The following is a 25288-nucleotide window of genomic DNA, read 5'->3' on the forward strand; positions in this document are numbered from 1 at the left end:
AATATACAATTCAGTGGTTTTCAGTATTTTCACAGAATTGTGCAACATCACTGCAGTCCATTTTAGACCATTCTCATCCCACAAAGAAACCCCGTCATTCCCCATTTCTCCCAAGTATCGTACACCTTCTGGCAGTCATTGATCTGTAGAGTTGCCTATTTGGGACATTTCGTATGAGTGGAATTATACAGTATGTGGGGTTTTTGTGACTAGCTGCTCTCACCTAGCATAATGTTTTCAGGTTTCATCCATACTGAGCATGGATTAGTACTACATTCTTTTTTATGGCACCATAATATTCCATCATATAGATATACTATGCAGTTGACCCTTGAACAGCATGGGTTTGAACACACACCCACTTATATGAGGATTTTTTTTTTTTAACAGTACTGTAAATATTTCTCCTTAGGATTTTCTTAATGATAATTTCTTTCTCTAGCTTACATTATTGTCAGAATACAGTGTGTGTGTGTGTGTGTGTGTGTGTGTGTGTGTGTATAATACACACAACATACAAACTATGTGTTAATTGACTGTTTAGATTATCAGTAAGACTTCCAGTCAATAGGGGGCTACAAGTAGTTACGTTTGGAGGGAGTCGAAAGTTATACCAAAATTTTTGCATGGGAGATTAGCACCCCTAACCCCCCTTGTTTTTCAAGAGTCAAATATGTGCCCATTCATTGGTCAATGGACATTTGGATCATTATCACCTTTTGGCTGTTGTGAACAATGGTGCTGTGAACATTGGTATATGAGTTTTGTTTTGTTTTGTTTTGTTTTGTTTTGTTTTGTTTTGTTTTGTTTTGTTTTGTTTGAGACAGAGAGAGACAGAGCATGAACAGGGGAGGGACAGAGAGAGGGGGAGACACAGAATCTGAAGTGGGCTCCAGGCTCTGAGCTGTCAGCACAGAGCCCGACGCAGGGCTCAAACTCACAGAGTGTGAGATCATGACCTGAGCTGAAGTCGGATGCTCAACCGACTGAGCCACCCAGGCGCCCCATTATATGAGTTTTCATGTGGGTATATGTTTTCATTTCTCTGGGCCGTATACCTAGGAATGGAATTGCTAGGTTATATGCTAACCGTATTTAACCCTTAGAAGCACTGCTAGACTGTCTCTCAAAGTGGCTGTACCATGCAGTTTTATATTCCCATCATTCTAGACAAATAATCCATTTTACAAATGGGTGAAAGACTTGGATGGATATTTCTCCAAGGATTATACGCACGTGACCAATAAGCATATCAAGCATACTCCATATCATTAGTCATCAGAGAACTGCAGATCAAAACTACAATGAGACCCTACTTCATACTCCCTGGCTAGAATCAGAAAGTCCAATAATAACAAGTGTTAGAGAAGATGAGCAGGAATTGGAACCCTAGTACTCCTGGGAGAATGTAAAATATAAATATAAATTGATGGCTCTGGTCTCAAGCAGTTAACAAATGCAGTAAGCCTTAGGGAATGAGAACTAATTCAGTTTCGGGGCAGAACAGAAAATATGCCAAGAGTATTTCCCCCTTAGTGTGGGACAAGATGATTTCCAGTTGGAACATCAGCACTGTGTTAGGTAACATCATATCACACAGTGAAGACTTTTTAAAAAGCCATTTCACAAAATGTTGCACAATTTTCGACATAAAAACTCAGAAAATATTTGCCTCCCGACCACCCAGATTTGCAGAAAGCAATGAAGCATTACATATAACTAGCCAAAGCAAGATCACACTCTTAGAGTGGCTGTTACCTGATTTTTAAATATTTTTATCATGCAGATTTTATACTTTAAATGTATATACTCCTCATAACATGTAGCGTCGTGTTTATATTTTTAATATTTACACTGTGGTATTATATATTTAACTTTTTATAATCACTTTTTATAATCAAAATTATTGATATCTGTATATCTGATGAATTTTATATTCTGTATTTAGTTCCTTTGACTGCATCTAACTATGACTTAGCCAATTCCTGTTGATAGACCTTTAAAATTTTCCTAGATTTCAGAACCATAATCAAGCCTGTGGTAACAGTCCATATCAGAGTTCTCCAGAGAACCAAACCAGTAGGGGAATGTGTGTGTATGTGTAAGAAATCTTCACCAAAGTTTATGTACATAATGAAGCAACATGCTGATGCTTTCTATTCTTAATTCTTTGAAAACAAATTCTGATTAGGACCCAATAGGTTAACTTCAATAGGTCTGACCTGCAGTTTTGAAAAACATTGTTACTATATATATTATACCTAGATATGGATTGCTGTGTTGCAGGGTATCCACACTTCTATTTTATCACACACTGCCAGTTTTCTCTCTAAAGGGGTTGTACAAATGGACATTTTCACTACTAGTGTGAATTCTCTTTTTTCTTCCCCTTCACGGGCATTTGTAATTTCAGTTACCTTCTACTTTCAGTCAAGTCTGGGCTTCTTATTTTTTCTTTTTTAGAGAGAGTGTGTGAGTGGAGGTTGAGGGGGGTGGTGGAGAGAGAGAGAATGAATGAATGAATGAGTGAGTGAGTGAGTGAGTGAATATATGTATATATATCTTAAGTAGGCTCCATGCCCATTGTGGAGCCCAACACAGGACTCAATCCCACAACCCTGAGATTGTGACCTGAGCCAGAATCAAGAGTCAGAGCCTTAACTGATTGAGCCACCCACATGTCCAAGTCTGGGTTTATTTTGTAAGGTTTATAAAACTTGGCAATCAACTTTAAACAAAGAGAGCAGCTTCAGAGTTAACACCGTTAGCAGACATCAGTGTCTATCCAGAAATTAATGACATTGCTTTGTTTTCATCATATTTATTTCTTTAGTTTAGACTCAGCAGAATGGATTCGTTTTTGGTGTACATATTTGTGAGTGTTAAGACGAGCATAGTTTCACATCACCACCACCATAGTTGGGATACAAAACAGTTTAATCTTTTGAGAAAATTACCTTGGACAGTTCTTAGCCTTCCTCCTACTTCTAACCCCTGGAACAATGATCTTTTTCCATAGTTTTGCCTTTCTAGAATGTTAAATAAATGGAATCATATTATATGTAACCTTTGGAGACCTGATTCTTTCACTGAATATGATGAATTGGAGATAAGGCCATATATCAGTAGTTTATTTTTTATTGCTGTTCAGTATTCCACGTGTGGATGCTCCACAGTTTATCCATTTACTTTTTGAAGGACATTTGGGTCCCCTCCCCCACCTTGCTAGTTTTTACCAGTTGTGAATAAAGCTGCTGTAAATACTGTATACAGGCTTTATTGTGAACATATGTCAATTCTGTAGGGTATGTACCTAAGAATGTGATTGATTGTTGGGTCAGTAATTTTTTAAATATCATTGCATCTTTATAAAAACTGCAAAACTCTTCCTGACTGGCTTTGTCATTTTATTTTGCATTTACACTAGCTCTGTATGAGAGTTTCAGATATTCCATTCTAGTCAGTGCTTGGTATTGTCCATTTCTTTTATTTTAGACATTCTAATAGAGTATGTGTTAATTTCTCATTGTGGCTTTAATTTGCATTTTCCTAATGGCTAATGATCTCGAGCATTTTTTCATGTGCTTACATACCATCTGTATATTTTCCACTGGTGAAGTAGTTGTTCAGATTTTTTGCCCATTGTTTAGAAAGTGGGTTATTTTCTCACTGCATTTTTGAAGTTCTTTATACATTTTGGATACAAGTTCTTTGTCAGATATGTGATTTGTAAATGTTTTCTCACAGTCTACAGTGTCTCTTACAGTTTCTTTTGTAGAGCAGAAGTTTCAAGGTTTTGATTAAGCTCAATTTACCATTTTTTAAACTTTTATAGATTGCACTTCTGGTGTCATATCTAAGACCTCTTTTCCTGAACCAAGTTCATGAAGATTTTCTCATTTCTTTCCTAAAAAATTTATCATGTTAGGTTTTACTTGTATATATGAGATCCATTTTGAATAAAATTCTTCTAAGGTGTGAGGAATAGGTTGAGGTTCACTTTTTTTTTTCTCTAATGTTTGTTTATTTTGAGAGAGAGAGAGACAGTACAAGCAGGGGAGGTGCAGAGAGAGGGCAAGAGAGAATCCTAAGCAGGCTCTGCGCTGTCAGCACAGAGCTCTATGCGGGGCTCCATCTCAGGAACCATGAGATCATGACCTCAGCCAAAAGTTGGACACTTAACCAACCGACTGAGCCACCCAGGCATCCCCAGATTCACTTTTTTTTTTTTTTTTTTTTTGTGCATATGGAGATCCAGTTGTGAAAAATCCTCTTTGTTGAAAGGGTATTGAATTGAATCCTTTCTCCATCGAATTGCTTTTTTGCACCTCTGTTACAAATCAATTGACCATATTTATATGAGTCTATTTCTGGTCTGCCTTCTGTTCATTGATCTGTGTACCTGTGTTTTGCCAATACCACACTGTCTTGATTACTATTCCTTTATACATGAAGACTTAATAGTGAGTGGTGTGAACCTTCCAACTTTGACCTGGTTGTTCTGGCCTCATTTGACTTCCCTTTTTAATCTGTCCTTTTGTTTTATATTAATATGGACTCACAGGTTGTTATTTTATTGCTGTCATTTATTTATTTTCGCTTACATTGTTTTTAGATTTGGCCAGGGAGGAGGCAGATCCCATCATTCTTTGAACACTTTTTTACCTCCTGGCATAACAAGATATTTCATGGTCCTCTTGTAGATTTCCTGTCATAGTCCTGGAATCGACCATTTCTCCAAGGAGACCTGGTTTCTTTTATTGGAGAATGGTGTTTAGAATCGAGATCTGGGAGCTGGGTGTGCTCATGTCCTCATTATTGCTGGGCTGTCATTGCATCGGTGCTCTCTCAGGGGACCTTGAAAACTGTGAGCTTGTACTATTACGCATCAAACCTGTCCAGCACTACAGAATTCTTTCTAGCCCTTCCTTTAACTCTTTCACTCAGCATAATTGAGATTCATTTATGTTTATTTAAATAGTTCTTTTTTTAAAAAAGAAAAATTGCTGAGAAAAATTACTCCATTGAGTGGCTATACCACAATTTTAGTTATGAAATTACCAGATCCCCTCCCCCCCAAAGTGATGGCACCATTTTACATTCTGACCAACAGTACATGAAAGTTCTAGTTTCTCCACATTATTGCCAAACCTTTGTATTGTTAGTCTTTTTAAAGGTACGTTTTGGTATCTTGAATCGTTTTAATTAGCCTTTCTTCGTTACCAACAATAGCCAAACTATGGAAAAAGCCCAGATGTCCATCCACTGATGAATGGATAAAGAAGGTGGTGTGTGTGTGTGTGTGTGTGTGTGTGTGATGGAATATTGCTCAGCCATCAAAAATAATGAAGTCTTGCCATTTGCAATCATGTGGGTGGAGCTAGACTGTACTATGCTAATAAGCAAAATAAATCAGTCAGAGAAATAACCATATGATTTCACTCACCTGGAATTTAAGAAACAAAACAGATGAACATATGAGAAGGGGAAAAGAAAAGAGAGAGCTAAATAAACCATAAGAGACTCTTAGAGAACAAACTGAGGATTGATGGAGGGACATGGGTGGGGGATGGGTTAGTTAGATGGGTGATGGGTATTAAGGAGGGCACCTGTTGTGAGTACTGGGGGTTGTATGTAAGTGATGAATCACTGAATTCTACTCCTGAAACCAATATTGCCCTGTATGTTAATTAACAAATTTAAGTAAAATTTTGAAAAAAAAATAATTTGCCTTTCTCTAATGACTACTGATTTTTAATAGCTTTACATTCCGTGTGCTTATTTGCTATCCTTATACTTTCTTTGGAGGCATGTTTATTCAAATCTTTTGCCCATTTTTTTTAAATATATGAAATTTATTGTCAAATTGGTTTCCATACAATGCCCAGTGCTCATCCAAAAGATGCCCTCTTCAGTACCCATCACCCACCCTTCCCTCCCTCCCACCCCCCATCAGCCCTCAGTTCTCATTTTTTAAGAGTCTCTTATGCTTTGGCTCTCTCCCACTCTAACCTCTCTTTTTTTTTTCCCCTTCCCCTCCCCCATGGGTTCCTGTTAAGTTTCTCAGGATCCACATAAGAGTGAAAGCATATGATATTTGTCTTTCTCTGTATTATTTTGCCCATTTTTTAACAGTATGATTATTTCTTTGTGTTGAGTTCTGAGGGTTCTTTATAGATTCTGGATACAAGGCCTTATCAGATATGTGATTTGTAATTATTTTCTCAGTCTTTGGCTTGGCTTTTTGTTTCCTTAAATGGGTCATTTGATGAGTAGAAGTTCTTACTTTGGATAAAGTCCAATTTATGAATCTTTTCCTTTATGGATTGTGCTTTTGGCATTGTATCTAAGAACTTTTTCAACCCAAGTTCAAAAGATTTTTTCATGTTTTCTTCTAGTAGTTTTATAACTTCTGGCTTCACGTTTAGTTCTGTCATCAGTTTTCAGTTAATTTTTGTATATTTGTATATGTAAGGTATGGATCCATTTGATTTTTTTTAGATGTTTATTTTGAGAGAGAGAGAGAAAGAAAAGGGGAGGAGAAGAGAGAGAGAGAGGGAAAGAACCCCAAGCGGGCTCTGCGCTGTCAACGCAGAGCCCGACAAAGATCCCACCAACTGTGAGATCATGACCTGAGCTAAAATCAGGACTCGGATGGATGCTTGACCAACTGAGCCACCCACGCGCCCCTGTTTTGTTTTGTTTTGTTTTGTTTTGTTTTGTTTTGTTTTGTTTTTAATATGAATATCCACTTGTTCCAGCATCGTTTGTTGAACAGATTCTTTTTCTCCATTGAATTTTGCCTTTGCACGTTTGTGGAAGGAAAATTAGTTGGTCCTATATGTGCGGTTCTGTTTTTGGACTCCTGTTATGTTAATTTATTTCCCTGTGTGCCAGGACCACACACTGTCTTAATTACTGAATCTTTATAATTAGTTTGATTCAGGTGGATTTTCCAGTTTGTTCCTTTTTTTTTTTTTTTTAATGTTTGTTTATATTTTGAGAGAGAGAGGATAGCACAAGTGGGGAAGGGGCAGAGAGGGAGGGAGACACAGAATCCAAAGCAGGCTCCAGGCCCTGAGCTGTCAGCACAGAGCCCGGTGTGGCTCAAACTCACAAACCGTGAGATCGTGACCTGAGCTGAAGTCAAGAGCCAGACACTTAACTGATTGAGCCACCCAAGTACCCCTGAAAGAGATATTCTTTAATTTTGATTTTTATTAACTATTTCGATTTTTACCTTTTTTTAAAACTATCAATCTCATTTCCTACAACTTCGCTAAAACTCATTTTTTGAGTAACTTTTTGTAGATTCTGTAGATTGTCTACACAAATGATCATCTGTGAATAAAACCATTTTAATTCTGCTTTTCCAATGCGGATTCCTTTTATTTCTCTTCTGACTTCTGATTTTTATTTAAAATACAGCAAGATTGGGGCGCCTGCGTGGCTCAGTCGGTTAAGCGTCCAACTTCGGCTCAGGTCACGATCTCACGGTTCGTGAGTTCAAGCCCCGCATCAGGCTCTGTGCTGATGGCTCAGAGCCTGGAGCCTGTTTCAGATTCTGTGTCTCCCTCTCTCTCTGACCCTCCCCCGTTCATGCTCTGTCTCTCTCTGTCTCAAAAATAAATAAACGTTAAAAAAAATTTTAAAAATAAATAAATAAAATACAGCAAGACTGTATTCCATGTGGGGTCCTCATCTTTGTTGATTGTATTTCATTTTTAGATTATGTGTAGCAGTAACACTGAGCTATATACATATAAAAAGGTGTCCTCAGGGGCCAAGGGGAGCATCTCTTTTCTCCTTTTCCTGTCTCTGTATCCTTCACACGCTGTTCCCACTTTGCCTGATTTCCAGTGTCCACTCTGGTTCTTTCCCTCCCACCACCCTGTCATTTTTCTTTCAAGTAACTGCCCCATAGGTTTTACCGAAAGTATAGGAATTCTTTCTTTATAAAACCTAGAACACATTGACAGATAAAATTAAGTAAAAGATTAGATACCTGGCAGTGTCATAAAGACAAGAATTCTTAAACCAGGCTTTATGAATTTTCTAAAAGTGTGTTTATATTGGTGTGTGTGTGTTTCTATTTCATTGGGATTTTTTCTAGAGAGCGGAGTCCATAACTTTCATATCCTTAGAGGAATTTATTTAAGCAAACAAACAAAAAGGTAAGAATAATACCTTTAGAATGAATGAGTTTGGGCCTACCCAGTGCAAGGGTTAGTGAGATTAGTAAGCCTCTTGTGTCTTGAGTCCTCTGTATCTTTTGAAGATAACATTTTATTTTATTCTCCTTTTTTTGAAGATAACATTTTAAATGTCTCTGTTGTAGTATATAACTGTTGTTTGTGGTTAATCCATTTATACATGTCAGCTCAGCACCTGGCACTTGTAAACCTTTGGTCTTCTATTTTGTATCATAGAGTTTTAAGAATTTGAATGCACTTTAGTTTGCTTTCAGGTTAAGTATTTTTAATGCTTATTTTTTAATAAAGTAGTTAAAAGAATCTTTGGATTCCTGTTGTCAAGTCCCTAAAAAGTTACTGTGGCAGAGAAGGATAAGGGTATTCAAAGCACACGGGAAGAATACGGATATCCTGGGTACCCCGTGTCTGACGGCCGGGCATCCTGGTGTGTAGCAGTTTAACCACTGGGCACTGTAGCCATGCAGTCCTGTCTCTGCCTCCTTCTACCAGATGACCTGTTGAGTTTCCTCACCGAGCAAATGAGAGTAGTAAACCTGTTTGTTAAATCAGTAAAAGACTTAGAAGTAGACGTGTTTGGGCAGACTCAGAGCCCCCCTCACCCTGTGACGGTAAGGGTGCAGGTTTCCTTGGGGCAGGTCTCAGTAAAGGGTGGGCGATGTCATGATGTTCCGAGGATTAAAAGATCAGAATGGTGCTGTTAGTCATCACTTGTTATGTCTGTTAAATTATAATAATTTTCTTTTTTATTTCTACCAAGCCAAACTAGCGAGACGCAGTCAAGAACGAGACAATCTTGGCATGCTGGTCTGGTCACCTAATCAGAATCTATCAGAAGCAAAACGTAAGTTTTAGAACACTTTCATTTTTCACCTTTCTTCTTTAAAGCAAAGTTGTTTTTTTGTTCTTTGTTGGTTTTAAATGTTTATTTTTGAGAGCACACAAGCGGGGGAGGGGCAGAGAGAGGGGGACAGAGGAGCCAAAGCGGGCTCTGCAATGACACCAGCCAGCCCAACGTGGGGCCTGAACTCGCAGAACCGTGAGATTCAGACCGCGGCTGAAGTCGGATGCTCAACTGACTGAGCCACCCAGGCGCCCCGGACAGTGTGCATTTCTTTACTGTGGCCTGTCATAAGGACTTAAATTTTTTTTTTTTCTTCTTAATGTTTATTTATTTTGAGAGAGAGTGTGAGCAGGGGAGAGGCAGACTGAGAGAGAGAGAGAGAGAGATGGAGAGAGGGAATCCCAAGCAGGCTCCGGTCAGCACAGAGCTGTCAGCCCCGATGTGGGGCTCAATCTTACAGACTGTGAGATCATGACCTGAGTTGAAATCAAGAGTCGGACGCTTAACAGACTGAGTCACCCAGGAGCCCCAGGGCTTAAAATTCTTAACCAGTGGTTTCATAATTTACTTTATCCAAAATGCTGTACAGGCTAATACTGGAGTAACTAGGAGGAAAGGCTCAGAGTGGAAAGGAAATTATAACGTGGTGTATAACTCCCCCAGCTGGGAATTTACAGATCCGTACATTTCTAATTGGAGGGGTTACAAAGGGCAAAAATACGTTATTGGAAACAGGCTTTATACTGTAAGACTTCAACTTAACTAGAAGAACTTGTGAATTGACTCTTTGTTTTATGAGCTTAAAGTTGTATTGGGATGAATACACTGAGCTACTTTGGATTTTATTGGGGAGCGTTGGAGTCCTACAGTTACTAGTAATATTAAGTGTATATTCAAAGTTTGCTTTTTCAGCTTTTCTGTTGCCTCTGCTCAAATAATATCAGCAAAAATAATTTTGTATCAGACATTGCCATAAGTCTCTGGCAGTTTCAAATTTTTTCTTTCTTTTAAAAAAAAATTTTTTTTTAATGTTTATTTGTTTTTGAGAGAGCAAGGGAGAGCACAAGCTGGAGAGAGGCAGAGAGAGACGGGGACAAAGGATCCGAAGCGGGCTCTGTGCTGGCAGCAGAAAGCCTGACACGGGGCTTAAAGTCATGAACCGAACTGTGAGATCATGACCTGAGCTGAAGTCGGACACTCACCCGACTGAGCCACCCAGGCGACCCCAAAGTTTTTATTTTCTTCATAACTTAAGTGGAAGAAAAACTAAATCTCCTTTTGGAGAATTTTTCAATGGGGGTTCATAGGTAGAATTTATGGGGATTTGTAAACTTGGAAATCACATGCAAAGTTTTTTGGTATGTGTTCATTTTTCTGGAGAAAAAGGACATTGGATTTTCAAAGGGGTCTTTGACAAGAGTCAGTTAAGAATTAGTGCTCTGAAATGGGGTTGGACTTGGAAAGTCACCAGTGCTAAATGTTGTCAGGAAACTGTTAAATTGTGAGTGAAGGCTCAAATTCTTAGGCTTTGATCAGGATTTCCCGAAGTGTGTTTTCCGGTATTAAAATAAGTGTTGATAGGTTTCCACTGCCAAACGAGTGTGAGAGATGATACATATTCAGTAATCTCTTCTTGTGTATTCAGTATCCGTGTCAGCATAGTCAGGGTGCAGAGAGCTCATATGGTAGAGAAACATGTTTAATTTTGACCAAGAAGGATCTTTTTTTTTTTTTTTTTCCCTTCCCTTTCTTTTTCTTTTCTTTTGTATAGTACCCTCCATGGAACACGGGAAGTTCAAGTACTCTTAGTAATGGTGAATTTAACAGTAATAAAATAATCTCAGTCTGATCTGATTTTAAGAGTATCTTAATTTTGCCTCTATCAGGCTGCTGCTTAATGAGTTTATAATGAAGAACAGAATAGCAGAAGGAAGGGTATTGGCATTTCTGATGTCTTTGCTGTGCTGGGGAGGACGTTTTAAGTATTTCCTGTTTGTTTATTTCCCCTTTGAGCCCTTGCATTAACTTAAAAAGCGATCAGTTCCATTTTTGAACATGTTCTTTTTAACAGAAAGCTGAAATCTTCCTCCCTGTAATTTTTAAAGCTTTGTTTTCTTGAACTCTGCTACAGAAATCTTCCAGATGAGTCTTTTGGATGTTCCGGCCATCCCACCTCCTTTACCCTCCTAGTCCAAGTTCAACCTGCCTCGTCGCTTTGGGTTTTTTCTAGACGATTGGCTCTTCGGGTGTCTCCGTCTCTTGGACTCCCAGACGTTACAGTTGGTCACGGTGTCCATTTGAAATGTTGGTGCCCAGAACTGAATATCCAGAATCGTGAGCATTTGTTGAGTCTTTGTGCCAAGCACTGCATTAAATGCATTCACACTTCACAATAACTCGAGGACATTTTTGTCCCCGTTTTACAGTTGGCGTTCCACAAGTCAAAGAGGTTTGGGAAACTGACACAGTAAAGGTTGAGCGTTATCTAGGTTTGCTGACGTCATGAACCCTGGTTCATGCTCTGAGTGCCTCTCTCAGGGAGAGCTCGTTAAGTCGCGGTGTTCTGTATTTCGGCCACTGTCCTTTTGTTACTTCAGTTCACCATTGATCAGTGCCTTTTGCTCATGTATTACCCGTTGACATCTGTGGAGTCAGAATTTAATTTTTATATTTTCTCATTCTTTCTAGACCTAGAAGAAAAGATAAGAATATGAAGTTAGTAGATTTTTATTTTTTTCTTTTTTTTTAATTTTTTTAATGTTTATTTATTTTTGAGAGAGAGAGAGAGACACAGAGTGTGACTGGGAGAGGGGCAGAGAGAGAGGAAGACACAGAATCCAAAGCAGGCTCCAGGCTCCGGGGTGTCAGCACAGAGCCCGATGCAGAGCTCGAACTCACAAACCACGAGATCATGACCTGAGCCAGTCAGATGCATAACCGACTGAGCCACCCAGTTGCCCCAAAGTTAGTAGATTTTTAAACAATGCTGTTGCCTAAAATAAATTTGTGGTTTTAATGTAAGCCTTTAAAATGACTTTTAAAACCAGTATACAAGTTAACATTCACGTATTGTTGAAAGTTCAGAAGACACAGAAACTTACAAAGAAGGAACTGTTCACACAGTATTTCATTACCCAGAGATAAGTGTTGTTAAATGCTCTGGGATTTTTTCCAGTCCTCTTTGTTTCCTCTTCTGTCCTATAAGGGATATGATGGTGTTTCTCCATGTGTGGGTTTGTCTGTGTCTCTGTATTTGCCCGAATATTGACCGGAGCTTTTCCCACACTGTGAGATAACCCTGCGCTGTTCTGTCATCACACGGATATGGAAGTGTATCTACCCTTCTGTTGAAAGTGTATTGTTTCGGATTTGTTGCCTGTTGTAAAAGAAAGCTGTAGTAAAATACCGAATCCTAGAGCTTTGTCCTCTTTTGTTTTTTGTTTGTTTTATTGCGTTTCTAGTATTTTCTTAAGATAGAGCTCTAGGAATGGAATGTGGGTTAATGGGAACTTGCCGAACTGCTCAAGTGTGAGGATGTGAACGTGACGTGGCATCTCGATGTGAGTGAGGTTCCTCTTAGGAGGCTCCCATTTGTGGAGCTTTGGGAATCATCTAGTTCTTGGCTAGTCATCTAATCATAGGCCTTAAAATGTGATTGAAGTGTGATTGCAGACACGTATACATAATTTTTTCCGTTTGCACACCTATCATTCCCCCCAACTCCCTTCTCCACAGTGTAGTGTCACAATAGAAGTTTTTTCTACTTTCCTTTCTTCTTTATTTTCAAAGACTGTGAAAGTCTTGGCTGTCCAACATTGATTCTGACTCTGTAGGTAGGAGATTTGGAACATATATAGATGGCTAGCAGGTGTCCCTCATCTAAGGATGTCTGCAGATCCCTGGTTTTTCTTGTGTTTTCTTTCTTCTCAGGTGGCTGTTTAGGTAGAGCTGTGCCTCTTAGGGGTACCACAAGTTTACAAAAGGATTTTGTGGTTATTAAAATAAATGCTGTTGTCAAAATTTCACACAATACAGAATGTATAATGTAGACACTTAATGCCCTCTCATAGTCACTGTGTATAATATATATGCTTTTCCTAATATTTTTATACATATTAATTAATATATAAATTTTTTATCACAAAGTATGAGTTCAACAATTTGTTCTTGACGGTATATCTGGGACTCTGTTCTATCTCAACACATTTACTATTGCCTAGTTTTTAAAGAACAGGTATGGGTATCCCATAATTTGATCTTCCTAAAAAACTGAAGTATGGTTGATACACAGCGTTGTACTAGTTTTCAGGTGGACAACATGGTGATGCGACAACCCTGTACGCTCTGCTCACGAGTGTAGCTGCCACCTGTCACCATGTGGCGGTGTTACAGTGGCACACTTGCACTGGCCCTTTCATTGCTGTGACTTCCTCATTCCATAAGTGGATGTTTGTAGTATTTCAGTTCTTCTTTCTTTTTAAAGGTTCCTTATCTTTTTAAGTTTTTGGCACTCATCACCACAAGTGCACTGCTTGATCCCCGTCACCTAGTTGACCCGTGCCCCCACTCCTGCCCTCTGGTAACTGTCAGTGTGTTCTCTAGAGTAAAGAGTCTGTTGCTTGGTTTTTAAGCTTTTTAAAAAAGCTGTAGGGAATGTTCTTATTTCTTTAGGATAAATCCCTAGAAGTAGAGTTCCTAGGCTAAGGGGCAAATGCATTATTTCTTGTTATTTCTTTATATTCTTTTCATTTTCAAAAATGTATGTAATGTTTAGAGCAGTTTTAGGTTCACATCCAAATTGATCAGAAAGTACAGAGATTTGGGGTGCCTGGGTGGCTTAGTCGGTTAAGTGTCCGACTCTTGATTTTGGCTCAAGTCACGATCTCACGGTTCGTGGGATTGAGCCCCATGTCGGGCCCTGCGCTGACAGCCCAGAGCTTACTTGGGATTCTCCCTCTCCCTCGCTCTCTGCCCCTCCCCCATGTATATTCTCTCTCTCTCTCTCTCTCTCTCTCTCTCAAAATAAGTAAATAAACTTTGAAAAAAGAAGAAAGCACCAAGCTTTCCCAAATACTTCTGCCCCCACAGTGCACACCACCCCCCGCCATCCCCTACCAGAGCGGTGCGCTTGTCGTAATCGGTGAACCTACGCTTATAACATCGTTGTCACCCAAAGTTCATAGTTTACATCAGGATCCACTCTTGGTGTTGTGCGTTCTGTAGGTTTCGGCACACGTTATCGTGACACGTATTCACTATTGTAATATCGTACTAAATCCTTTCCCTGCCCTAAAAATTCTCTGTGCTCTGCCTATGCGTCCCCTCCCAACCCCCTAACTCTTGGCAACTACTGACCTTTTTACCGTCTCCATAACTTTGCCTCTCTCAGAATGTCAGAGAGTTGGGGTCCTATAATGTGGAGTCTTTTCAGAGTGGCTGTTTTGACTTAGTAGTAGTACGCATTTAAGTTTCCTCCATGTCTTTTCCCGGCTTGTAGCTCATTTCTTTGTAGCGCTGAGCAGCATTCCCCTGTCTGGACGGCCCGCGGTGTGTTTACGCGTTCACCTGCTGAAGGACGTCTCGGTGGCTTCCGAGTTCGGGCCGTTATGAAGGAAGCTGCCGTAAACACGTATGTGCAGGTGTTGGCGTGGACGTGAGTTTTCGGCTCCTTGGGGTGAGCGCGAAGGAGCAGGATCGCTGGATTGTTAAAGAATGCATTTAATTTTGTAAGAAATTGCAAGACTGTCTTCTGGAGTGGCTGTGCCGTTTTGCATTTTTGAATGAGAGTTCCTTGTAAGTATTTGGTGGTGTCGGTGTTTTGGATTTTAGCCACTCTAAATAATACACGTATAGTTCATTTAAACTAAAAAGCAATAGGTACGTACAAGATAAAATACGTTCTGCGTGTCTGTTAGCCCTGACACGCTTTTTTTTTTTAATGGTCATATAATACAGGTGTTTCATAAACATTTCTAAACAGTGTTGTAGTGAACATCACTGAAGTGGGGTTGGTAGGTCAGACGGTATGTACTTTTTAAATTTATAGATTTTTTTCTACATTATAGGAGTGTTCCTGTTTTCTAAGACGTCTCCAGTACTGGGTATATTAATTTTTTATTTCATTCTTTTTAATGTTTTACTTATTTTGAGAGAAAGAGAGTGTACAAGCAGGGGAGGGGCAGAGGGTGGGGGGAGAGAGAGAGAGAATCCTGAGCAGGCTCTTCGTTGGAAGAGGTGGGGCTCAAACTCACGAACCTTGAGACCATGACCTGAGCCAAAATCAAGAGCCAGACATTTAACCAACTGAGCCATGTAGGCTCCTCTTAATTTTTTTCTTTAAAAAAATTTATTAATAATTATTGTTAAAAAAATTTTTTTTAATGTTTGTTTATTTTTGAAAGAGAGACAGATTGTGGTTGGGGGAGAGGCAGAGAGAGAGGGAGACAGAATCTGAATCTGAGCTGTCAGCCCAGAGCCTGACACGGGGCTGGAACTCCTGAACCACGAGATCATGACCTGAGCCGAAGTCAGGTGCTCAACAGGCTGAGCCCCCCGGGCGCCCCTTAAATAATTATTTTTAATTGTAGTAAAATACACATGATGTGAAATTTACCATCTTAACCATTTCTTTGCTTCCGAGTAAATTTGATTGTGAAATTATAACAAGCAAATGAAATATGTTGGTTTATATTTCCATCTTAACCATTTTTAAGGGGATAGTGGTCTTAAGTACTTCACATTGTTGTGTACCCAGCCTCTAGAACGCTTCTCATCTTGCAGAACTGAAACTCTGAACTCAAAAAAAAACCCCAAGCCTACACTTCCCCCTCCCCCAGCACCTGGCAACCACCATTCTACTTTCTGACTTAACTAATTTGACTCCTCTGGGCACTTGGTTCGGTGGAATTATCCTGTTTTGGTGACTGGCTTATTTCACGCAGCAGAAATGTCCTCAGGTGTCATCCACATTGTAGCCTGTGGTGCCGTTTCCTTCATTTTTATGACTGAGTAGTTCTTCCTTGTGAGGAAAGGCCACATTTGTCTCTCATTTACCGGTGACGGACACTTGGGTTGTTTCCACGTTTTGGCTGTTGTGAACGCTGCTGTTGTGAACGTGGGTGTGCAAATATGTCTTCGAGACCCTGCCTTCATTTCTTTTGGGTGTCTACTCAGAAGCGGGATTGCTGGATTTGGTAATTCTAGTTTTTAATTTTTTAAGGACCTGCCCTCCTGTTTTCCACAGGGGCTGCTGTCATTTTATATTCCCACCGACAGTGCACGGGGTCCAGCATCTCCACATCCTTATCAGAATTACCATTTTCTGCTTGTTTTTTTAATAGTAGCTGTCCTAATGGGTGTGGGGTGATACCTCATTGTATGGGAATATTAATTGCTTTTTAAAGTTGGCTGAACTGATAGAAAAAGGATTTCGTTAATTATTACTAAGGTTGAGCATCTTTGTATTTTGAACTTTTAATAAAGTTTGTTTATTTTGAGAGAGAGAGAGAGAGCGCGAGCACATGTGAGTGGGGGAGGGGCAAAGAGAGAGGGAGAGAGAATCCTAAGTAGGCTCCACACTGTCAGCGCAGAGCCCGACACAGGGCTCGATCTCACCAACTGTGAGATCGTGTCCTGCACCAAGACAGAGTCACTTAACTGCCTGAGCCTCCCGGGCACCTCTGTATCTTGACTTGTTAATTCTTCTGTACATAGCAGTCAGGCCTTACCTTATTTGTTGTTTGGTTTGTTTTTTAGAATTATATGTAGTTAAATTGATTAATCTTACTTGTGGCTGCTCGCATACTGTCATGCTGAAAAAAGCCCTTCCCCCACATACCATATACTGCGCACACCTCTGTTTCTTCTGCCCGCCCCTCCTCCCGCCTCTCTCCTCGTTACATCATTGTTCTATCTGGAACTATTTAATTCTTTCTCAAATCTTCACTTAGGTTAAACTCGTGTGTGTACTTTGGTCTTTATCTGAATTCTTGACTCTGTTTCATTGATTGATCCGTTGTTTCCTGATTTGTACCATTTTTATTCTTTTCCGTGTTCCTGGTTGATGTATTTATTTTTCTGGGTGAAGTTTAGGCTCATAGTTTCAAGCTCTCTCCAAAAGTATCTTGACTGGGGTTATCTGGAATTTGAGTTTGTTTAGTGAGCATTCGTTTCATTCACATTTTTATTGAGCGCTTTGTGTGCTTGGTAGTGTGTGGCAGGAGTGAGGGAGTCAGGAAGCTTATGTTCTAACGGAGAAAGAAGGGAAGATGAACCTGTAAACCGTAATGTATGTGTATTTCCTCTAGTCCGGCTCTTCTTTTTTGGATGCAAAAAACTTGAGGTCTAGAAAAGTGAGGTCAAATGCTTAAGGAACCACAGCTTCTTAGTAGCCAAGTTTGGGCTAGATCTCTGGTCTCCAGATGGCATTTATTTTTTTTTAATTTTTTTTTTCAACGTTTTTTATTTATTTTTGGGACAGAGAGAGACAGAGCATGAACGGGGGAGGGGCAGAGAGAGAGGGAGACACAGAATCGGAAACAGGCTCCAGGCTCGGAGCCATCAGCCCAGAGCCTGACGCGGGGCTCGAACTCACGGACCGCGAGATCGTGACCTGGCTGAAGTCGGACGCTTAACCGACTGCGCCACCCAGGCGCCCCCAGATGGCATTTATTATACACGTCTGCCTTCATATGCTGCTTTTCTTAATCAACTATAATTGCATTCTTTTTTTAAAAATTTTTTAACGTTTATTTATTTTTGAGACAGAGAGAGAGCATTAACGGGGGAGGGGCAGAGAGAGAGGGAGACACAGAATCGGAAGCAGGCTCCAGGCTCTGAGCCATCAGCCCAGAGCCCGACGTGGGGCTCGAACTCACGGACCGTGAGATCGTGACCTGAGCTAAAGTCGGACGCTCAACCGACTGAGCCACCCAGGCGCCCCTATAATTGCATTCTTAAAGCATTACTGATACTAGACTAGCTGCTTTGGGCTGTGTCTGAGTGAAACTTCAGCGAGAGCTACGACCTTTGGGGTATGCCTAGAAAATGTGCCTTGTAGAGACGCATTGCATATGGAGGAAATATAAATAATTCCAGGTAGCGTAGAGGAGAACAGTATGATTTTATTATTATTATATATATATAGTATATATACTAAATAATATATAGTATGTAATAAGTAAATAGTATATATATTAAATAATTCTGGAAAATTACTTGATGAAACAATGGCATGAGATTTAGGGGACACAGGAATGAATGAAGGTTGAAAAGTGGTAGAATCTGGAGGTTGGCAGATGGTGAGAGAAATGGAAAAATGTTCACTAATTGGAGATGAGGACAGTGGAGTCTCATTTTAGCTTCCAGCACCTCCTATGGGCTGTTAGCATCCCTCCCCCACCCCACCCCACCCCACCCCCGCCGTGGGACCCAGCAGAAAGCGCTACATTTTCCTGGATAGAAACAGGGGAAGTATTGGAAACAGTTGACATTCTGGGTAGAATGTTGAGGAGGGTAAGAGTTGGCTTGTGGGCAAGGTGCATATGTGTGCTGCAGACCGGGGGAAGGATGCCTGTGCACCTGTATTTGTCCGTGTACGAAGATGCGGGGAGAAAATGCAGTGCTCTGTTTTGGAGACCTGCCTGGCTGCGACACCTGTGGTCCTTGGGGAGGTGAGAAGCCTTGAAACTGTGCCAAGTCTCTTGACAGCCTTGTGGTTTAGTGGAGAGCCAGGGCTAGAGGCAGTGAGTGTCGATCCATTCTGGGTGAGAGAAGTTGATGCCCTCAAGGCTGTTGCTGTTAGAGGGAGGCTTGATCGAAATATGGGAAGTCAGGGGCGCCTGGGTGGCTCAGTCATCCAACTTCAGCTCAGGTCGTGATCTCATGGTTCGTGGGTTCAAACTCCGCGTGGGGCTCTGTGCTGACAGCTCAGAGCCTGGAGCCTGCTTCGGATTCTGTGTCTCCCTCTCTCTCTGCCCCTCCCCTGCTCGTGCTCTGTCTGTCTCTCTCTCTCTCAAAAAATAAGTAAACGTTAAAAAAAAAAAAAAAAAGAAAAAGAAATGTGGGAAGTCAAATTGGCAGTGTCGGAAGTGTTTGAACTTGCTCAAAGGAGGTGGAGATTATGGGCACGTGGGGTAAGGGGGCGGGGGGTCCGGGGAGCTTTATTAGGCCTTTAAGCAGGGCGCCGTCATATCTGGGCACGACTGCACCCTTGCGTCAGTTATTCCACGCATGTGCATGAAGATGCCTATGAGTCACTCTTGTTTCTGTGATAGGACATCATCTCCCTATCGGCTTTGCTCCCTGGTCACCATTGTGAGGTACATGGTTGCCCCCTCTGCTCCCATCTGTGAGCACCCTCCCCACCCCATTTCAGGCTGCCCTCCCTTGGTCCGCACCCTGGATGCCCGCCCTGCTTGCCCCAACCTAATGGCTTTAGGGCAGCCTTCTGTCTGGGGGCCGCCGCTGTGGGTGCAGTACGTGATACTTTTATATTGCCCTCTTGTCCCTGCCCTGACACGTACACCCAGCCAGGGCCTGGACTTTGTGTGGCAGAGCAGCTGAAAGTTAGCAAAACCAAGTGGACATGTTGGTAACGAGAAATCTCAAAACTTTTTTTTTTTTTTTTTTTACTAGATAGTCTTGTTTTCTTTGAAATGTATACAGTTAGGCCAGACCTTATTCCCAGTCTGGTTCACTTTACTGTGTTAATGAAAAACAAACAAACAAAAGTTTGCCAAAGCAAGTGCAGTCAAATGTAATACAAAACGGTGGCCTGAGAGCACAGTTTAGAAGGCAGTTTTAGGAGAGAGGATAGGTTAGGAAAGGGGATGATCAGAGCATGACTTTTGTTGTTTGACTCTCTTTAAGGGAGGGCTTGGCTGTAGGAGGTGAATTGGAGCCAGAGGGCAAGCCAGCGTACAACTGTGCCCACTGTGGGTCGCTTCCTGAAGAAGCAGATTTCCTAGACTCGGCGGCACTTGCCTTGGGCGTAGAAATTTGCAGGGTAACGTTGGCTATTGGGAATCAGGAAAACAGATGGTCCCGCTCATTTATGCATCGCCTACTTTATAGGTTATGTATAATCAGTGCTTTTGCAGTTATTTAAGTGTTTGATTGCATCTTGCTTTTATTTTATAAAAATGAGGAGAAACTGGTACCGTGGTAAGCACAAATCTCCATGTTAAAATTGACATAGATGGAAATCATTAGCTAATGCCAGAGACCATCAAGCTGGATGTGATTTTTGAAGCTAGTTGACTATTGACTATAAAGAAAAAAATTAACACCTACACCGTGCTAGACAGACAGAATTTAAGGATGTGTCGAAAAGCAAAGTCAAATTAGAGATTTTTTTTTTAATTTTTTTTAACGTTTATTTATTTTTGAGACAGAGACAGACAGAGCATGAACGGGGGAGGGACAGAGAGAGAGGGAGACACAGAATCGGAAGCAGGCTCCAGGTTCTGAGCTGTCAGCACAGAGCCCGACGCGGGGCTCGAACTCACAGACCGCGAGATCGTGACCTGAGTTGAAGTCGGACGCCTAACCGACTGAGCCACCCAGGCGCCCCTCAAATCAGAGATTTTTTAAAATTTCTTTTTAATGTTTATTTCTGAGAGAGAGAGAGGGCAGGAGTGGGGAAAGGGCAGAGAGACAGAGGGAGACACACAATCTGAAGCAGGCTCCAGGCTGTCAGCACAGAGCCCGATGCGGGGCTCAAACCCACGAACCGTGAGATCATGACCTGAGCCAATGTCTGACGCTTAACCGACTGAGCCACCCAGGCGCCCCAAATTAGAGATTTTAAAACAAGTTGTAGCTTTCTTGGAACGAGAACCTTCTTTGGAGCTGCAGCACACGCAGGCGCTTCTCTTAGGGCATTTGAGTTCAGTCCACATTGTCAAGATTATATTGTGTGTGCAAGTTTGATAGATACAGAGTACATTTTTTAACTTCCAAATAAATACATAGTACATGTCAAGAATCACTGTTCAAAACATTCCATTGGCTTTCCGGTTCACTACAGTGTCAGAGGACTGGACGGTTGGCCACAAGGCCCCTACGTAGTCTGAGCCCACTCCTGAGCCTCTTCCATTCCTTTGTCTGGAATACTCTTCTCCCAGTGTCCACATGGCCCTCTCCCTCAGTTCCTCCTCACTGCTGACGCGTCCACTGACAGGCTTTCCTTGACCACACTGTGAAATGAGAGTCCTGCCTTACCTTGCTTCATTTCCTTCGTTTTATTTCTCGTCGTCCGACGTGGCGTTTTTTGCTTCGTCTCTCTGTTGAAAACTGATGAGGAACCTGGTGTGTGTGCTCCGTTCTCCGGCAGTCCTCTTGGCACGTGGTGGGAGTACGATAAGTACTCGTCCGGTGAATGAGGAAATGACGGGGTTGTGGACACTGCCCTGTGTGAAGATTTGCAAACGCAGGCTCTCCAGCTGTGTGTTCTGCGTCTCGGTCATCTGGCATCCTCCAGCGTCTTCTTTGCCACCCGCTTCGTGACCGTTCGTTTGCTCGGTACATACTTGAGAGGTGTGTATGCGCCAGGCTTTGGGGGAATACGAGAGCGAACAGTCTGACAAATCCCTGCGCAAGTGTAGCTCACAGTCTGATGGGGACCTGCCCGGTAAATTACAAGGTCATCGACAGGAGGGAAAAGTGTACTTAAAATTCGTGCCTGCTAGTTCTTTGACTGGAATGTGTGCAGGGCTAGGGGTCGCATCGGCACTACTGGCCTTAGTTTTCAGTTTTTTATAAAGAAATGGCTTTCAGAGAGCTTGACAATTGGGATGTGAATGTCTTTTTTAATGTATGAACATTATTTTTATCATTTTTATTCTTATTTATTTAGAGTTAGGTAAAGTGGTAAGAACTTACTAGAAAAGACACAGCTGGATTTACAGACTATGGTTGAAGCCTGCAGTTACAAATGAAGGGTTACTGTACCCTTTCATCATATCCGTGTGTCTTATCATCATCCTTTTCTTTTAGACTTCAAGAGTTTCCTCTTGTTACGTTATAATTTATTCTTTCTGTTCACGATGGACATTTGCTTCCAGTTCTTTATTGTTACAACTACTACTGCTGGGAACTTTCTTTAACTTAGTTCTTGATATCCATTCGAAATGTCGATCCTCAGCCGTGAGGTCAGTGCCAGAGTATTTTCCAAAGTGGTCAAACTGGTTCATGCTGCTACCAATAAAGTGCAGACTTTATCTGCTTCATGTCCTTGCCAGTAATTGCTTTCGTGGGACCTCTGCATTTCAGACCGTCCGGCGAGTTCAGCACCGCTCTCATACCAAGGAATTTTGCTATTTTTGTTAAGTGTGATAGTGGTATTGTGGTTCTATAAAAAACATGTCCACATTTTTAAAAAGTTGTGTATCGGGGCGCATATCTGGCTCAGCTGCAAGAGCATGCGACTTGATCTCTCAGGGTCGTGAGTTCAAGCCCCATGTTGGGTGCAGAGGTTACTTGTATAAAACATTAAAAAGATGCATATTATATATATGTGGGGATGAGATAACTGGGATTTACTTAAATTCTTGAGCACAATGTAAAGCACATTTTGGGATCAACTGGCCAGATTGGAATACAGACACAGATTATTGTTTAAATGTTGAATTTACTGTTCTGTGGTTACGTAAGAGAATAATACACCTACTCTTTGAAGATACAGGCCAAGGATTTAAGAGTACGGAGGCATAATTATGACACTCTCCAGCGGTTCAGAAAAGAAATTACATATATACATACAAGTTTGTTTTTATCATTAAAAATAGCCTGTAATTCCTATACCCATCACGTGGGTATAACAAGTATTAAAATTTTGCTTTCATGTCCTTTTTTTATGCTTCTGTGCACTCTGGTTTTAAGCACAAATAGGTCATATTGTAAATAATAGTTTTTCAACTTTAATTTTCCGATAATTAAACATTAGACTGAGTTTTGATCCCTGAATAATATCCCATCATATAGCTCAATTTATTTCACCATGTCTTCATTCTTGAATTGTTTCTATTTTTTCAATTTTCCCCTACTATAAATAACAAATGAGTAAGCAGGAATTTATAATGTCCTTTTCCAGTAGAAAAGAAAGCCTTCCTTGATTCTGCAGATCAGGTTTCCCAGTTAAGTGTGTTCAGAATTCTTTTTCTCTGACGCCTATGACAATTGGAGTTAATTATTTGTGTCATTATTTCTCAGCCCTCCAGACTGAGCTCTCTGAAGGCCGACTGTTTTAATCTTAACTGTATAAGCAGCACTGGGCACACAGTCGGCCTGAAAGATGCATTGAATCAGTGGAGAAGGGTTAAATGTAAAATAGAATAATTAAATATAAAATACCACCTTTCTGCCACCTGCTTTGAAAACTCCAGTTTCTTTAAGTGGATGAAAGTTCCCCCACCCCTACCCTCACCACCCAAGATTCAGGCATTGGAAGTGGTAGGACTTACAGCTTTGGCGGAAAAACCTGCCCACTCCCAACAAACACGCCGTTCTCCCCCGGCCCCCATTCTCACTACAGCACCGTGCAGTTTAGCCTCCATTTTCAGGGCTCGGGAAACCTGGGCCCACAGAGGGGAAGCGACCTTGCATCAGGTCGTGCTCCTGCACACTTCCTAGAACCCAGCCTCCCTCCGTGTTTCCCTTGGCCTGTTCATCTCACTTAGAGATCCCTCTTTTGTGTGCCCTTGTACACAATGGGTTGTACTGAGGGAGGGACCATTGTAAGTACAGGGCGGCGGAGGCAGGGTTAAACATAGGCCCCTATAACTCAAGGCTTGTAGACAAGCTGTAAGGAGCCACTAGGATTTGCGGGCTCGTAAGCCCTTCTTCCTACCACCTCCGCCTTTCCCTGCCCATAACTCCTCTGCAGGAGGTGGGCCTGAAATCAGTAATTTAGAAGAGAATCACTTTGTATAGTCACTGAAAGGAAATATTTTTGCATGATTGAAATTCACAACTCACAAATTCGCAAACCTCCTTTTATATAGTAACAATATAAAGAAGCACATTTCTTCCTATGTCTGTGGTCCTGATATTGTCTGATCTTTTTAATACCCAAACTTAAAGATTTTGTGCTTGTTGAAGTGCTTTTTATCACATTAAAATGAAGAATGTTCCCACACTCATGTTCTTTACCTCAATATGAGGCTCTAATTCACCAATTCTCAAAGTCATCTGGGGGCATTGTAAAAGCAAACCAGAACATTAGAGTATAGTCGGGTCTTTCCTTGATCAGGTGTGCTCACTTCTCAGAACTCACCGAGCTGTGCCCTTATACGTGTGCCTTTTCTGTACGCCCGTCATGCTTCCTAAAACCGATGTATACATCCACACACATACGTATACACACATAAACACACATAGGTGCAAACACATGTATGTGTACAAAAGAGGGTGGAGCGCAAGAGTTAGTACTTCAGAGAAGTTTCTTGGCTGGTTCTCCTGGGTCGGGGCTAGGAACCACTGGCCTGGCGGACATACAGCTCTAATGGGGCCGGAGGACTGGGTTTCTCTCCATAAACTGCTTCTGTGGCTCTGGAGTGCAGGCTGCCTCGAATGGAAACTCACAGGTGCTTATGAAGGAATTCATTTCAGTAAGATTTTGCTTTTGTGTATTTTGGCTCCTCTGCTGCCTTGTGAAGGGTTAGAACCGGACGTCATCTCTTATACTTTTGTCCGACGGATGAGGAAATGGGTTTAGCTTGTAAGCTCCTAACGGAAAGCAAGGACAGAGGGCTCCACTGTTGCCAGCTACGAGCTTGTGAGTGATCCGTAGTGTCTCTTTGCCCCCTCTTCTGTCCGGGAATGTTGCCTTTCGTTAAGACAGAGGCAGACCTCGTCTTGGGCTTTGTTCCTTCTGCTCATACTGTACAAAGGGAAACACCGAAGAGAGCAAGTGAAGTTATTTTGAGTGCACAGGTGCCTGCTTAGGGACATGGTCGTCAGGCAGGTTGACTTGATGGGAGAGATGCATGAGAACAGTGGGTCGCTGGACTGATCTATTCTTCACCGTGGGCTTTGGGCGTTTTTAAGGGAAAGGTGGTTATTGTTGTAATTACAGCCAGACGTCATTCTAGTGACGATCCATTTTGAAAACACAAGAGATCCTATCTGTGTGGTTCTGGAAGGCACACAAGTGTATGAGAACTGGAGTAAAGGTGGAGGCATGTACTTCCCTTTTCCTATTGCAAGATTTTGTTTGTTTTGTTTTGTTTAGAGA

General features: G+C 41.4%; 1 protein-coding gene across 1 annotated transcript in view; it reads left to right on the forward strand.

Moving 5' to 3' along the window:
- RCOR1 (REST corepressor 1) overlaps positions 1-25288 on the forward strand; it is a 126759-nt gene that overhangs the window by 69596 nt on the left and 31875 nt on the right. Inside the window, exon 3 of the mRNA XM_019461907.2 lies at positions 8971-9054. Coding sequence (XP_019317452.2) covers positions 8971-9054 — 84 coding nt within the window. The remainder of the gene's footprint in view (positions 1-8970; positions 9055-25288) is intronic.

This window comes from Panthera pardus, unplaced genomic scaffold, assembly GCF_024362965.1.
Source record: "Panthera pardus isolate Hobbes unplaced genomic scaffold, ASM2436296v1 HiC_scaffold_24, whole genome shotgun sequence".
Classification (NCBI taxonomy): Eukaryota; Metazoa; Chordata; class Mammalia; order Carnivora; family Felidae; genus Panthera; species Panthera pardus.